General features: G+C 34.6%; 1 protein-coding gene across 2 annotated transcripts; it reads left to right on the top strand.

The window, feature by feature from the left end:
- The first annotated feature begins 3,327 nt into the window (after window positions 1-3,327).
- Window positions 3,328-5,874, top strand: LOC136388830 (olfactory receptor 52Z1P-like). Of its 2 annotated transcripts, XM_066360638.1 has the most exons (2): window positions 3,328-3,355; window positions 4,964-5,874. In XM_066360638.1, exons 1-2 carry the CDS (start codon window positions 3,328-3,330, stop codon window positions 5,872-5,874), a joined length of 939 nt encoding a protein of 312 aa, XP_066216735.1. The 2 variants fall into 2 exon arrangements, with proteins under 2 accessions (XP_066216735.1, XP_066216734.1); XM_066360637.1 differs by lacking the exon at window positions 3,328-3,355 and having other exon boundaries at window positions 4,903-5,874.
- The last annotated feature ends 9,632 nt before the right edge of the window (window positions 5,875-15,506 follow it).

Genomic DNA, 15,506 nt, shown 5'->3' on the forward strand with positions numbered 1-15,506 from the left:
ATCATAGGAGGAAAGCATAACTATTTCTAGAAAAAAATATGTATCTGAAATTATCCACTGTGGACAAAAAAGGGGCCTAATGCTGAACTTGACAAGCTCAGGGAAGCCTGCCTCGTGGTCTTACAGACTCAGGCATCTAAAGTACTACACGGGATGGTCTGAAATTAAAACTTTCAGACATGGGTAGTCATGTCTTAAAGAGGTATTTTTCTCTAAATAAGGTCCATGCTTATTTTAATTGAGCATGTCTTCATCTTCTGCATCAACAATAACATGCTTGATAACATACCTTCCAATTTTTTTTTTGTCCCCTCAGGCACAACCATCCCGCCAGAGCAGGAAATAGCAAACCATTCATTGTTATTATTATCATGTTAATTAACAGTTAACTTATAAAAATTCTTACAGGTCTGGACATTACTTATGTAGAAACCAATTTCTATTGTCACCTAATTGTTTACTCTCCTTCCTCAACCTCTTTTCCTCTACTGTACTTTGGTTCCCCTGTTTTCCAAGGGTAAATGGGAAGGTAGTTCTTTTCCTTTTTTATAACCAAAACTTCTAGGAGAAGCTATTCAATTAACCATCATTTTTGGTCTTAATACTTTTGCATGAAAAGCCTTTGAAATGCAGCCTTTAGTGGCTCTCTTTCCATATAGTACTCACACTTGTGTAATAAGACACAGCTTCTCTTAACCAGTGGGCACCAACAAGTCTAGGTGACTGGCTGGGAGATTTGGGCCCTTGTCTAGCATTGATCATCCAGGTGAGGTCAGTTGATCGTCAATTATTATATGTACAGGGAGTCTATACTAATATAGGTGAAAACAGTTTTCAGGAAGTCCTTGCAAAATACCAGCAAATCAGGGATATTTGGAAGGCCTCATTTGAAAGAAGCTAATGGGGAAACATTCTTTTTTCTACAAATCTCTTTCATCTGCAGAATCAATTTTGAACCCATTAGTATAATAGAATTTGTATTTATCTCTTTTTCCTTCCATCTGGAACCCTAATTAAAGCCATTAAAATGTCTTTCTAAGGATGAAAGGAATCACTATAGTAACTGGTGGCATTTTTGGGCCCCTCTGATGCTGACTATGTGACCAACTGAAGAGAGGGAAAGTTAAGGAGCCTGAAAATTTCAAATAAGATGACAGAATCGAGTTTTATGAGCCTTCTAAGAAGTGTACAATTCTTCCACATATGGCAGTGACATCTTATATTTGCAAATACCTCCATGGGAAAAGAATAACATGGCAGTAGCATGAGTCTCTGACATGTAAAGAAAACTTACATACTTAGCTGTGTTGACTTGGGTTCCCGAGAGAGCTAGCCAGAGGAGCAGTTGAATAAATTATAGAGAGAAAGCAAGGGTGCTTCTCCCTGAGGACTGTGTTCCAGAACCAGTGTTAGGCCAACTCTCATGAGAGGAATAAAATTCAATCCTCAGGGAGCCAAAGATGTTGAACCTGAGAGATCCCAGAAAGAGGCATAAATAGAGAGTTGCAGATTCCTATCTGTGTTTTGGACATCTCCTTACTTTTATTTATTTATTTTTCTCCACTCAACCAATTAAAATACCTTTAGGATCCTAGCAAATATAGGTAAGTAAACTGAGTTATGCTCAGTTAAACACAGAAAATGATAGCAGAGGAAAAGATTTAGGAAACTGTAGAAGCTGCATTTATTCAGCTGCTCATTCTTCCTGGAACTGAATGATCTTACATTCTCCTTAACCCTGACCTATGATGTGCTGGATGTGACTTTAACTCTGAACTTGGCCTGCAATTGTAATATCTCTGTGTGTCCTTTAATTAAATGGGTCCTCTGCAAAGAGCAGAAAAATATGTGTTTTTTTCATTTATACAGATCTGAATGTTATGCTTAGATGCACTGAATTATATTCCAGTAGGTAAACACAAGGCTCAGTTTAGTAGTTAAAAATAATTATGTGTGTGTGTGTATACACATATACATATATATATGTATATAATAATCAATATATATGGTTATTTCCATAGAATTTATTGCATATTCATTATATATCAGATGCTGGGCTAGATACATATGAAGAAGCTGAAACTCAGAAATTTTAACTTCCTTCAATATATAGCAAAGCTGTTACACTGGTAATAGGGCAAGAATACTATTGCTAAGCCCAAGATCACTATGTTAAACTGCCTGTACCTTATAAAAGTAAAATGATGGTTTTGGGAAAAAAACTTCCATTGATACCATGTGTTAATTATAAGAAAATAAGTCATGGCTTTTATGGATACCCTAAACCAGTTAAATCTCTGTGACTGATAAGCTTAAAGTCCAGAAAATGAAACTTGATAGTTTTAAATATGGTAATTTTGCTAGTTAGCATAATTATATCTGTTGCTGGCAATAAAAACATATCTACTTTATGTAGCAAACATTCTAAAATAATAACTTCAGAATTAATACACATTTGTAATTGGTTCTTGTTTTTAGGTATTTTAAAAATAATAATTGAACTTTAAATTAAGTAATAAATTTTAATGACCATGAAGCCAGAATATGACTTAGCCAGTATTTAAATTCAATTCTCTGTGACCCTAGACGTGCACTCTTTGTATTACCACACAATGCCTCATTCATATATTAATGATTTATTCAGAATATTCCATCAGTAATATTATAAAATAACCTACCAAGAGCCCCAGACCTATAAGCTAGGTAACTACAGGCGATAATACTGCAGTCAAGATAAACCTAATGAAACAAAAGAGATCACTGGTATCCCAGAAGATCACCAGCAAAGTTAGCAAAATCTTGCAAAATTTATTTTCCTCCCTTCCATTTCCGTATAACTTTCTATCACTTAGACTGTTCTCTGTCCCATCCGTAAGGTCTTTATGAAACCTCATTCCCTAGAAGGCCTTCATAACTGCACTACACTCATATACACAGGTCTGTCATGTATCTGTACAGGAGTGGTCCCAAATTGTCTTTTCTCTCACTCTCTGAAGCATTAAAATTTTAAAATAGTTAATTTTAGCTATATGTTAAGTAGTTAAATAAGGGATTCATGTAATTAAAGTAGATTCATAGATTTATGCATATCAACATATTATTATGTTATTTTAAAAGAATTACATCCCAACATAAATAAAAACATAATGAGCTGACCAGTTGAGTACTATATCTTCTAAATTATAACTCAAAAAACAGTGTTCAAACATTTCAATTGTATAAAATGAAGGATTAAGACATGGAAAACCTAATACAAATAACAGCAAAAGTAGTAAAGCTGTACTGTACAATGATTAGTACACTGAACTACAGTAGAATCAAAAGATGATGAGACAATCATTCCCATGTACTATCTTAGAAAATAAAAAATTTTTCTAGCTTTTATTTGAGAATAGGGCCTGCAGAGGCTGGGAGCCATTTTTTAATCCATTTATTCTGTATTGCATCTACATGTTTATTTGCACTCACATATATATCCAGTCTACACTAATGTTGTATGTCCTACTCTGACTCTTCACCCAATATCTTCTTTACTTCTGTCTACATTCTTTGGGCACTACAAAAAAATAGAAATATATAAATTACCTTATCTTCCTTTTATTGAAGTACTGTGGATCCCTGCTCTATAACGTGAAAGCATTAAGTTATTTTGCTGGTAACCTTTGGAAATACAAGGTAGTTGTCTAATTTTTTTTTTAAGATAGAGAGACAGAGAGACCAACAGATAGGGACAGAAAAGTAAGAAAAGAGGTGAGAAACATCAACTCATAGTTTACGGCACCTTGGTTGTTCATTGATTGCTTTCTCACATGTGCCTTGACCATGGAGGGTGGGGGCTCCAACCAAGCCAGTGACCCCTTGCTCAAGCCAGTGATCTTGGGCTCAACCGGTGACCATGGATTCATGTCTATGATCTCACGCTCAAGCTGATGACTCTGTACTCAAGCTGGTAAGCCTGTTCTCAAGCCAGTGATCTCAAGGTTTCAAACCTGGGTCCTCAGTGTCCCAGGGTGACACTCTATTCACTGTGCCACTGCCTGATCAGGGTATTGTCTAATTTTTAATCAATGATCCAAGTGCATTAGAATGATTTTCTTTCACCACATGCTAAGCATTCTACTTAAGAACCCAACTCAGTTTCACATTGAAAATAGTTTTTAATATTAATACAATTTTAAAGGATGTCTTGATTAGCAGACAATAATTTATTTAATTCACCTTTATTTCCTTAATGCCTAGCACAGGGCTTAACATCAAGTCAGTGGTCAGTCAATGTTGAAGAGAGCATATATGCCATATTGCTTGATATCTATTTTTTCAACACCTATTTTCTCTCTCTTCCATAAGCAGTATAAATTGATTTCACATCTGTCTGTTTTTCTCAGAAATGTGATCAGTGAAAAATGTGATGACATGTTTTTATATCTAGTTTTATTTTTATAGTCAATATTGGATGGTCATTAAGATCAGAGCTTTCAAGTTTACCATCCCTGACTTTGAATCCAGTGGGATGAGCAAAGGGTTGAAGGTCTATGGGACGTTTTCTTTCTTTTTCTTTTATCTATAGAAATAATAACAGTATCCACACCATGGATTATTGTAAAAGTCTTTGAAACAGGCTATTGTAAAGATTTAATATGTTAATATATTAAGTACTATGACATATATTAAGAACTTAAAATTTTAACTGTTGTTTTTCTTTTCAGGATATATTATTTAACTCTGCCATGGAAAGAGTCAGAGTTTACTTTTAGGCTAGTTAATCCATCACATTATTCTTTCACAGAGAAGAATATATTAGGGGTAAAGGGAACATCTGATCAGGTATCATTCAGTCTAAGGTGGTGCTCCTGCATACTTAGTCAGCCTTGTGTTCTTTCATTAAATGTGCTAGTGTGCAGTATGTGGCCTCAGATGGCACCTTCCTTTTACAATCACACCAATCCCCAGGATAAGTGGTATGTCCTGACTGGAATCCCAGGACTGGAAGATTTGCACACCTGGATCTCCATCCCTATCTGTTCAATGTACATTGTGGCTGTCATAAGCAACATCTTCCTAATCTTCTTGATTGTGACAGAGCGCAGTCTCCATGAGCCCATGTATCTCTTCCTTTCCATGCTGGCTTTAGCAGATGTCCTGCTCTCCACAGCAACAGCTCCCAAGATGTTGGCAATCTTCTGGTTCCACTCCATGGACATATCCTTTGGTAGCTGTGTATCCCAGATGTTCTTCATACATTTCATCTTTGTGGCAGAATCTGCTATTCTTCTGGCCATGGCTTTTGACCGCTATGTAGCCATCTGTTACCCACTGAGGTATACTACAATTCTAACTTCTGCAGTCATTGGAAAAATTGGCATAGCAGCTGTGGTTAGGAGTTTTATTGTATGCTTTCCATTCATTTTTCTGGTATACCGACTTACATATTGTAGGAGAAACACCATTCTCCATTCCTACTGTGAGCACATGGGTATTGCTAGATTGGCATGTGACAATATCAATGTCAACATCATTTATGGCCTGACTGTGGCTCTACTCTCTACAGGGCTGGATGTAGTATTCATCATTATGTCCTACACAATGATCCTTCTCACAGTGTTTCAGATACCTTCTTGGACTGCCAGATGCAAAGCTATTAGCACATGTGGGTCTCACATTTGCGTCATACTTTTGTTTTATGCTCCAGCATTCTTTTCATTTTTTGCCCATCGCTTTGGGGGTAAAACCATCCCTCACCACATCCATATTCTAGTAGCCAACCTCTATGTGGTAGTGCCCCCTATGCTCAACCCCATTATTTATAGGGTGAAGTCCAAACAAATTCAAGACCAAATAATTTTGTTTTTCTCCCACATCAACACCTGTTGTTAAAATAAAGAATACATTAAAAAAATTAAGACTAGAGTTACTATATGACCCAACAATCCTCTCCTGGGTATCCACCTGAAAATTTTGAAAATATTTATTACCAAAAATATATGCACCACTACATTCATTTTGACATTATTCATGATTGCCAAGTCATGGGAACAACCAAAGTGTTTTTCAATAGCATATTGGATAAAGAAGATGTGGTACATTTATACAATGGAATACAACTCAGCCACAAGAAAAGATGTAATACTGCCATTTGTGACAACATGGATAGATCTTGAGAATACCATGTTAAGTGAAATAAGTCAGAAAAAAAATTAAGAAGCATATGATTTCATCAATGTGTGGGATATAAAACTGAAAGCTAAGATGAATGAACAAGAAAACAAATAAAAGTCATAGACATGGACAACAGTATAGTGATTGCCAGAGGGAAGGGGGCTGAAGAGTAGTAAAGGATAAAGAGGCTCAAATATATGGTGACAAAAGAAGGTTTAACTTTGGGTGATGGGCACACAATGCAAGATACAGATGATGTATGATTGAGTTATACACTGTAAACTCATATACTTTTATCCACCAATGTCACCCTGATAAACTGAATTAAAAAATAAATTAACAATATTCTCAGTTCTCTTAGAAATATTATTATTATACATTTTAATTTACTCTTAATGATACATAAAGATAACTGACAAAAGAGAAATATATTTTGATTTTTAAACAAAACTGACTGTGTGTAAACCTGAGAAGTGGGATTCGTGAGTCACTCAGCTTTTTAATAGACAGTTGAAATTCTGCTGAAACAAAAACACTCTTACTGCAATCAGATGATATTTAGACCAATACAGTGAGGCCACATACTTTAGTTATTTTCTTCTGCACTTATCCATTAAGTTAAAATGTGAACTTTAAAATCAAATATTTCCTGATTGACTGATACCCCATAAAGTATAGTATATGAGATAGACATACAGTGTGGTATATATTTATTAAATAAATGGATAATACTAAATTAAAACAATTAATATCCAACATTAAATTAATCTTTTTGCAACCACATATATAAATTAAAAGTTAATACATTATTTTTTACATATCGGGTATTTTAGGCTCAAATCATCAAGGAAGACCCTGATATTAGTAGACTTTACTAGGGGACTAAAGTATTGATAAGTAACTTTATACCTAAGACAAAAATAAAAGCTGATAGAAAATTAAACAAGATATTTATACAGAGTCTTGTATAAAAAAGACTAATTAGACCAAATGTTAAATATATATAAACTTGTCTCTAAACTCTACTTTAATTCCTTCATATCTAGAAAATACTTTTACACTATCTCCTCTTCAAGGCCTAGCACAATGCCATGAGAATGTGAAATCTGACTTAATTTATACTTAAAGACAAAGAAAAAAGTCTTTGAGGTGTTTACTTGAATATTTTTAAACTTTTGAGTGTTAGGATTTTCATCTGTTTCTTCATAACACACACACATATACACATATGTGTGCACACACAAAAAAGGAAGCTATGAATAAGCTTTTCTATTTAATTTTTATTTTGAGGAAGGGGAGAAAAGATAAAAAATACAAATAATTTGTGTCTAGTGGTATTCGGCTAAATAAACACAATTTTGATTTATCTTCAAAATATTTATATTTTTACCCCCATATTTTGTAAAATTTAAACTAGATATATTTTCCTACACTACTTGATTTTTTAGCTGTGCAAATCATACTCAGTGCTATATTTATTTATCAAAATAACACTAATTAATGCAGGTAATAGTATCTGCATTTTATAGGTCAGAGACCTGTATAAAAGACAGAGAGATAAAGACATATTCTCAAGTTCTCATGACAAGGTTATGCTTGAACAGAAACCCAGGTTTGTACAAATAATGTGGAACTATTAAATAATTTTAAGAAAGAATAATATGATTTGGATAACTTTTAGAATAGCAACACGAGTATTATGTAATTTATAAAAAAGTAAGTTAAGCCTGACCAGGCAGTGGCACGGTGGATAGAACGTAGGACTGGGACTCAGAGACCAAGGTTCAAATCCTCAAATATGCTGGCTTGAGCATGGGCTCATCTGGCTTGAGCACAAGGTCACTGGCTTGAGTGTGGGATCATAGCCATGAGCACACGGTTACTGACTTGAGCCCAAAGGTTGATGGCTTGAAGCCGAAGGTCACTGGCTTGAGCAAGGGTCACTTGCTCTGCTATAGTCCCCGGTCAAGACACATATGAGAAAACAATCAATGAACAACTAAGGAGCTGCAACAAAGAATTGATGCTTCTCATCTCTCTCCCTTCCCAACTGTCTCTCTCTGTCTATCCCTCTCTCTGTCTCTGTCTCACAAAACAACAACAACAATAAAAAATAAAAAAAAGGTTAAAAATCAATATCAGCCTGACCAGGCGGTGGCGCAGTGGATAGAGCATTGGACTGGGATGCGGAAGGACCCAGGTTCGAGACTCAGAGGTCACCAGCTTTAGCGCGGGCTCATCTGGCTTGAGCAAAGTTCACCAGCTTGGACCCAAGGTCGCTGGCTCGAGCAAGGGGTCACTCAGTCTGCTGAAGGCCCGCAGTCAAGGCACATATGAGAAAGCAATCAATGAACAACTAAGGTGTCGCAGCGAAAAACTGATGATTGATGCTTCTCATCTCTCTCCGTTCCTGTCTGTCTGTCTGTATCTGTCCATCTCTCTGTCTCTCTGTCTCTCTCTCTGTCACAAAAAAAAAAAAAAAAAAAAAAAAAGGTGTGCCTGCACTTAGTTCTTCCTGAATAAGTGTCAGATATCTAGGATTAGCTAGCTGTAGTTATGCTTAATGGTATGCTTTATGGCTTGTACCCTTCTGGGAAAGCTGATAGTAAACATCTCACTATTACAGTCAGTGGCATCACGGTGTAGCTTTAAATTCTCATAATAGAAGTATTTACCCAAAGGAATTGGTAACTGGTACAGATCAGGGCATTTTTCGCTCAGAGAGCTGATTGTTAAATATTTATTAGCACTAGCTGGTTATACCTAACCAAGACCTGTAACCCAATATGAGGGGAAGAATTCACTCTCGCTCACTGTCGCCATTGCCGAGCCTCATCTGGAATTCCATTTCTTCCCCCTAATCCAAGGCTTTACTACAGAAGAGTAGGATTTTAGTGTAATAAACTCATTTCTGAATAAAGAACCCTAACCGTGGACCCGAGCGGCATGATCAAACTCAATTTGTGACACCCTGATTGTTTTGGTGTTCCACTCAGTCCTGACCCCACATTCCAGTAGTCCTGACCCTTCTGCAAAATACAGAAAAGCTTCCCCATCATCTATGGATAGCAGGGGGAGAAAGAATTAACTGATAAGTTAAAAAAAAGACATTGCAAAATGTTAAAATCTGGTAGAAACTACCCCAATTTTCTAATGTATATATTTTTTATTTCATGCATTGACTATTTACTGTAGTCTAAATATAATAATAAATAATTTACATATAGCCTGACCTGTGGTGGCGCAGTGGATAAAGCGTCAACCTGGAATGCCGAGGTCCCCAGTTCGAAACCCTGGGCTTGCACTGTCAAGGCACATACAGGAAACAACTAATACAAATTGATGCTTCCTGCTTCTCCCCCTGCCCCTACTTTCTCTCTCCCTTTCTCACTCTCACACTCTCTCCTCTTACTAAAAGTAATAATAAAAATCTAAAAAAAATAATACATAAACACGGAACATTCTTCATCAGGTCTGGGTGTAAGAAACAACTGTAGAGATCTTTCTATTGATGATACTGGAACATAATACTTATATTCATCTTTTGTACTTAGGGCACCAAGATCAACTTTCTTTGTGTAAAATATAATTCTGTCTACATTCTTTCTCTAACTATTCTGAAATTTCTTTTTAGTGTTTACTTTGGCCTATCAAAATTTCTCCCTTCAACATTTCTTTCCTGTTAAATATAATCTGAATTTTGTCTCAAATAAATATCTACAAATATTTTTGAAACCTATCTCTATTAAGTAATTCATTTTCTCATCAAATTGGTGATTGTCATGACATAAAATATGTTTGTTTCAACAAATCTAAAACTAGGGAATATAATACTCAGCTTAATTTGTATTGTTTGCAAGTGTTTATTTAATTTCCTTATTTGTATAAAGAGCAGTTTGAGAATAGCTCTGGGCCCTGGCTGGTTGCTCAGTGGTAGAGCAACAGCCGGGCCTGTGGAAGTCTCGAGTTTGACTCCCAGTCAGGAGACACAGAAGTGATCATCTGCTTTACCACCTCTCCTCTTCCCCCTTAACTCTCTCTCTCTCCTCTCTCTTTCTCCCCTTATTGTAGCCATTGCTCATCAGAGCATGTTGGCCCTGGGTGTTGAGGATGGCACCATGGCCTCTCCTTCAGTGTTAAAATAGCTCAGATTGCAATGAAACAATGGCCCCAGACGAGCAGAGCATTGCCCAATTGGGGGATTGCCGGGTGGATCTCCATAAGGATGCATGAGAAGGGTAGTCTCTCTGCCTCTGCCTCTCAGTTAATAATTTAAATTAAAAAAGAGAGAGAGATGCTCTGGGATGGTGTTTTCTTAATGACAGTGAAGGCTAGGTGTACACTTATTATAGACAATGTTATTCTAAACTTCTTTTAGTTATTTTCCTGATTTGACAAACAGTAACTCTTTGTCTAAGAAAAAGGTATTCAAAGAAACCTGAAAGTAAATTCTAGTGGCTGGAATTCTTGCTATATTGGTTTCTTAAAATTTTTTTTTCTTACTATAATGCAAAATTTACTTTGTTCTACATTAAGAGACTCATATACTGATAATACTTCATAGAGAAACTTTATCTGACAATAAATAAGGCAAAGTAGTTACATGTTTGCCAAAAATATTTGATGGAAAAAGCAGATTCCAATTCAATAGAAAGAAATCATTGAGGAATTTGGTTACATGCATGACTTCTGGAGTCAAAATGATCTTGGTTCAAAACTTTATTTTGTCCTTTCCTAACTATATACATCGGAAACAATTTACTCTCACAAATTCAGCTGCTTAATCTATAAATATGGAAGAATAGTGCATGTGTTATTGAAAAATGGAGATGTGGTTGTCATAGGGTAATATATTGAATGCCATTCCTTTTACATGAGGCTTGGTGACCAGTAAAGACGCAATAGAAATTATCATAGTTGTCGTCATCATCATCATCATCATATTCGTTAAGCAAATCCTTATCACTTCTGTTCTGCTTGAGTGAAAATATTGTGTCATTATTTTCCCAATAGTTTGTTAATTTCCTACTAAAATTCATTTAAAAATACAAATTTTTAATGGTCACTGTTTGTTTTAATCTTTACTTTTTTAGTGCAATCTTATTTATATCTGTATTTATATCCATATTTATGTTTTTGTGCATGTGTAGTCAAGTTTGTTATATTTTAAATTTTTTCATTGATTTGAGAGAGATGGCAGGGAAGAGAGAGATTAGTATCAACTTGTTGTTCCTCTTAGTTTTTGTATTTAGTTTTGCACTCATTGATTGCTTTTTCTAGGTGCTCTGACTGGGGCTGGAACCCACAGTCTTGGGCCACAGGGACGATATTCTATCCACAGAGCCAACCAGCCCAAGCCTCAAGTTTGTTATTTTTATATGACAATATTATTTCTAACCTTACATGAGTTTGCTTGTGTTTTTAACTTTGATAGAATATGTTAAAGTATCTGACTATGAATGTGAGTTAGTCTATTTCTTCTGTGAGAACTGCTGATTTTTTGATTTGTAAATTGTTAAGTTATAGATAGTCAGATGCTCTTATTTATTAAATGTATAAATATTTAAAGTTAATGTATCTTACTAAAAAATTGACCTCATTATCACTGTAAAATATTTCTTTTTCTTATATTTTTTCTTGCCTTAAAGTCTTAGTTTTGTTATTTTTTACTTAACTTTTTTTTAGCTCATTATCCTGTATCTGCTCTGTAATTCTGTTTTTCTGAACTATTAGATTTAGCTCCTGTAGTTTACAGTTCTATAATGTCTTTCATTTATTCTATCTTTGTTAATTACAAAATTTATATATAGCCTTTATATAAGTTATTATGCCTACATATATGAAAAAATAATTAACACATTAAAATTATCTCATGTCTCATGAAAAATTCATAGAATACCCTACTTTAAATAGTTATATATGTACTTAAATTGAAACATTATCTTTTATTGTATAAGATTCAAATAATGTCAATACCTTCTTTTGTCTTCTACCCCATTCCATCATTAGTGTTAATTGAATGTGATATTCAGGCTTTATTATACCTAAATATATGTAAAATTATTTTAAATAAAAGTGAGATCATATTATCAGTATTGTTGTGTAGCATTTTTATCATCTGCATATGTGATATAGATTAGTATTTTTTAACCACCAGAGTGCAGACCAATGCTCCAGAAATTTTGTTAGCCTGAGATAAAGTTAACCACACTAATATTGTATGAAAATTATAGATACAATGATTTTAGTCAAATGCTTATGCTCAGGGTGATTTCTGCCTTAGCGGCCCTTGAAATAATTCTCTTTTCACTGATCCCCAAGTGTAAAAAGCTTGAAAACCTCCAATGAGACAACTTCCTAAATTGCAACTTTTAAACTTCTTTTATTTTTGAAATGCCCATAACATTAAATATTATAGAAATATCATGAGGCAATTACGTTTTTTCTCTAAATTTTTTCAAACAGATCCAATATACAATGAACAGTTTTATATAAATATTACATACACATATATTTTTATAGCTGTGTAAGCTTTTTTGCTATCTGTATTAATTAATACTCATGGACTATATGTACATTATATATATATATATATATATATATATATATATATATACACACACACATAGTATATGTTCTAGTCTCATTAATTGCTACAATTATTTTCTGTGAAGTCACTGACAACACTGTATCAGTACATTTTAAACCATTTCTCTATTGGAATAATCAGCATTAAATTCCTTTGAGTCTTTAGTCACATTTTCATCAATGAATTGATACATAATCTATTTTTATTTGTATGTTTTTATTTAAAGACACATTTTAATATATATGAAATAAACTTAATATATATTATTACAAATAATCACATACAGCATTTGTTTTTCTTTTTATTTATTTATTTGGTATTTTTCCGAAGTTAGAAATGAGGAGGCAGTCAGACAGACTCCTGCATGCAACTGACCAGGATCCACCCTGCATGCCCACCAGAGGGCAATGCTCTGCCCATCTGGGCGTTGCTCTGTTGTGGCCAGAGGCATTCTAGCACCTGAGGTGGAGGCCATGGAGCCGTCCTTAGTGCCCGGCCAACTTTGCTCCAATGGAGCCTTGGCTGCAGGAGGGGAAGAGAGAAATAGAGAGGAAGGAGAGGCGGAAGGGTGGAAAAGCAGATGGGTGCTTTTCTTATGTGCCCTGACCAGGAATCCAACCAGGGACTTCCACACACGGGCCAACACTCTACCGCTGAGCCAGCCGGCCAGGGCACAATATTTCTTTATGATAATATACCAGTTGAGAAAAGTTTAATGTTTTCTTGACCCTGGGTTATGTGTCTGTAAATATCTTTGTATTTCCCTTTACAACGGTGCTTTATTTAATTGATTATCTTCTCATGAATCCACATAGCTAAACACTTTTTCATTTTTCTCCATAGCTTCATCACATAGTATACATATTATATCAGTACTTATCAGAGTGACCTCATACTCAGATGGATAAAAGTCTCTTCTTTTTCCTAGGTACTCAATGTGTTTAATTCATTACCATTGAATTTACAGATAACAATCCTATTAACTTATGCCTAAATGAAGCTCTCTAACATATGTATTTTTTCCATGGGTCATATCACAGTCTTGTTTTAGAAAGCAATTTAGCACTATGCTTAGGGCCATTTTAAACAGTGATCACCAACAATCTGAACAAAATGGGAAAAACAACACTGAATGGACTGCAAAAGGAAAGATATACAGCTGTATCTTTCCTCCTGTATAGGAGCTGATACAATAAGGCAGAGCATCGTTTTGTCTAACTTCAGTTGAGAATATGGTTACTAGGCAACTAAAATTTTTGCTGCTTTGCTCATGTCCAGTAATGACATGAGCTGTGGTAACTGCTTTTGTGGTTTCAAATATATTTTGAAAAGTAGATAAGTTCACAAGCACAGAATCTGCAAATAATAAGAATCAAACATATATGCAATATATAAATACAAATATGCATGTATATCCACACATACACACAGTGCATTGATGGCTAATTTCTCAGTTATTGGATTCATTATAACTTGAATGAAGTAAAGTATGAATGTATAAATGCAGCATTTTGATTCTAACATATATGAATTACTTTTATGCAAACTCTATCTTTTCACTATTTTTACTTGGGTTACTTTCAGTTCCCTGTGTGTTCCAATCAGTTTTTAGATTAACAAAATTAAGGGGACACTTACGAGATTTTATAAAAACTTGATTATTGGAAAACTTCTTTTAAGTTTCTTTATGGAGAAATAACTCAATTTACCCCAAATTTGAAGTTCCTAAATATATTTTACTATTGTATAAAATGAGGATAATACTATTGTCTTTGGCTAACTCAGACAGTTATTCTTACTTTCAAATCTAATATAATATACATAAAAGCATTTTGTTTAATGTAAACCTTTATGTGTATATGATAGGGACCATTTATGTTACCATTAATTCATCCCAGACTTGCATATGGAGGGTTCTGTGCCCTTCCCATATAACTCAAACCTCCCTAAGAAAGAAGGGGAATACATTGTGAAATTCTTCACTGTAACCAGAGCAGTTTATTTACCAATGAGTTGCAGTTGATCCTTAGGAAATGTGCTTTAGGGAGAGAGAGAGTTCTGATAGGAGAGGAAGGCATTCTGAAATAAAGAAGTACCAAGTATCACCACAGGGAGCTCAAAAGAAAGAAATGTATCAGGAGAAAGTAACCTAACAAGGAAGAGCTGTTAAGGAAGACTGAGCTGTTGGGATGTGCATGGGGCGTGAATGCTAAGATTGAAAGCCCAGTGTCACAAACATAAACTCAGTCTTAATTAAAAAGAAAAACCAATCATTAGTTGTCTAATAACAAAATAGTAACTAAAAGGTAACAAACCAAATACTAATTCTAAAAATTAAATACTTCTATGTTTTTTAAAATGTTATTAGTGAAACTTTATACTTGTAGGTAAATGTGTGACAATTTGTTTCCTCCAAACTCCATAGCTTACCTACAGTTAGGATTTGTGGAGGACTCTCCTAACCCAGTCATGGCTAGTGCACAGCTGTGATTAAGTGACAATATTTAAAGTAAGAAAAATCTGGAGATTTTTTTTTCTTACAAATCTGGAGACTGATACCATTTTTTTATTATTAATCTGGGAGGATGTCAATATTTTTTTTAAAAAGCAATGACCAAAAACGTGTACTTGGTTTTCATGACTGAATAAATTTCCTATTTTTACCAATAATGATGGTAAGACTTTAAAATAAATGTTCAAAAGAATGTCAGAGCCACATTTCTATCCCATGTTTAGCTACTAATGTTTTGCTTAATATATC

The sequence above is a fragment of the Saccopteryx leptura genome, chromosome 1 (genome assembly GCF_036850995.1).
Source record: "Saccopteryx leptura isolate mSacLep1 chromosome 1, mSacLep1_pri_phased_curated, whole genome shotgun sequence".
Taxonomy (NCBI): domain Eukaryota; kingdom Metazoa; phylum Chordata; class Mammalia; order Chiroptera; family Emballonuridae; genus Saccopteryx; species Saccopteryx leptura.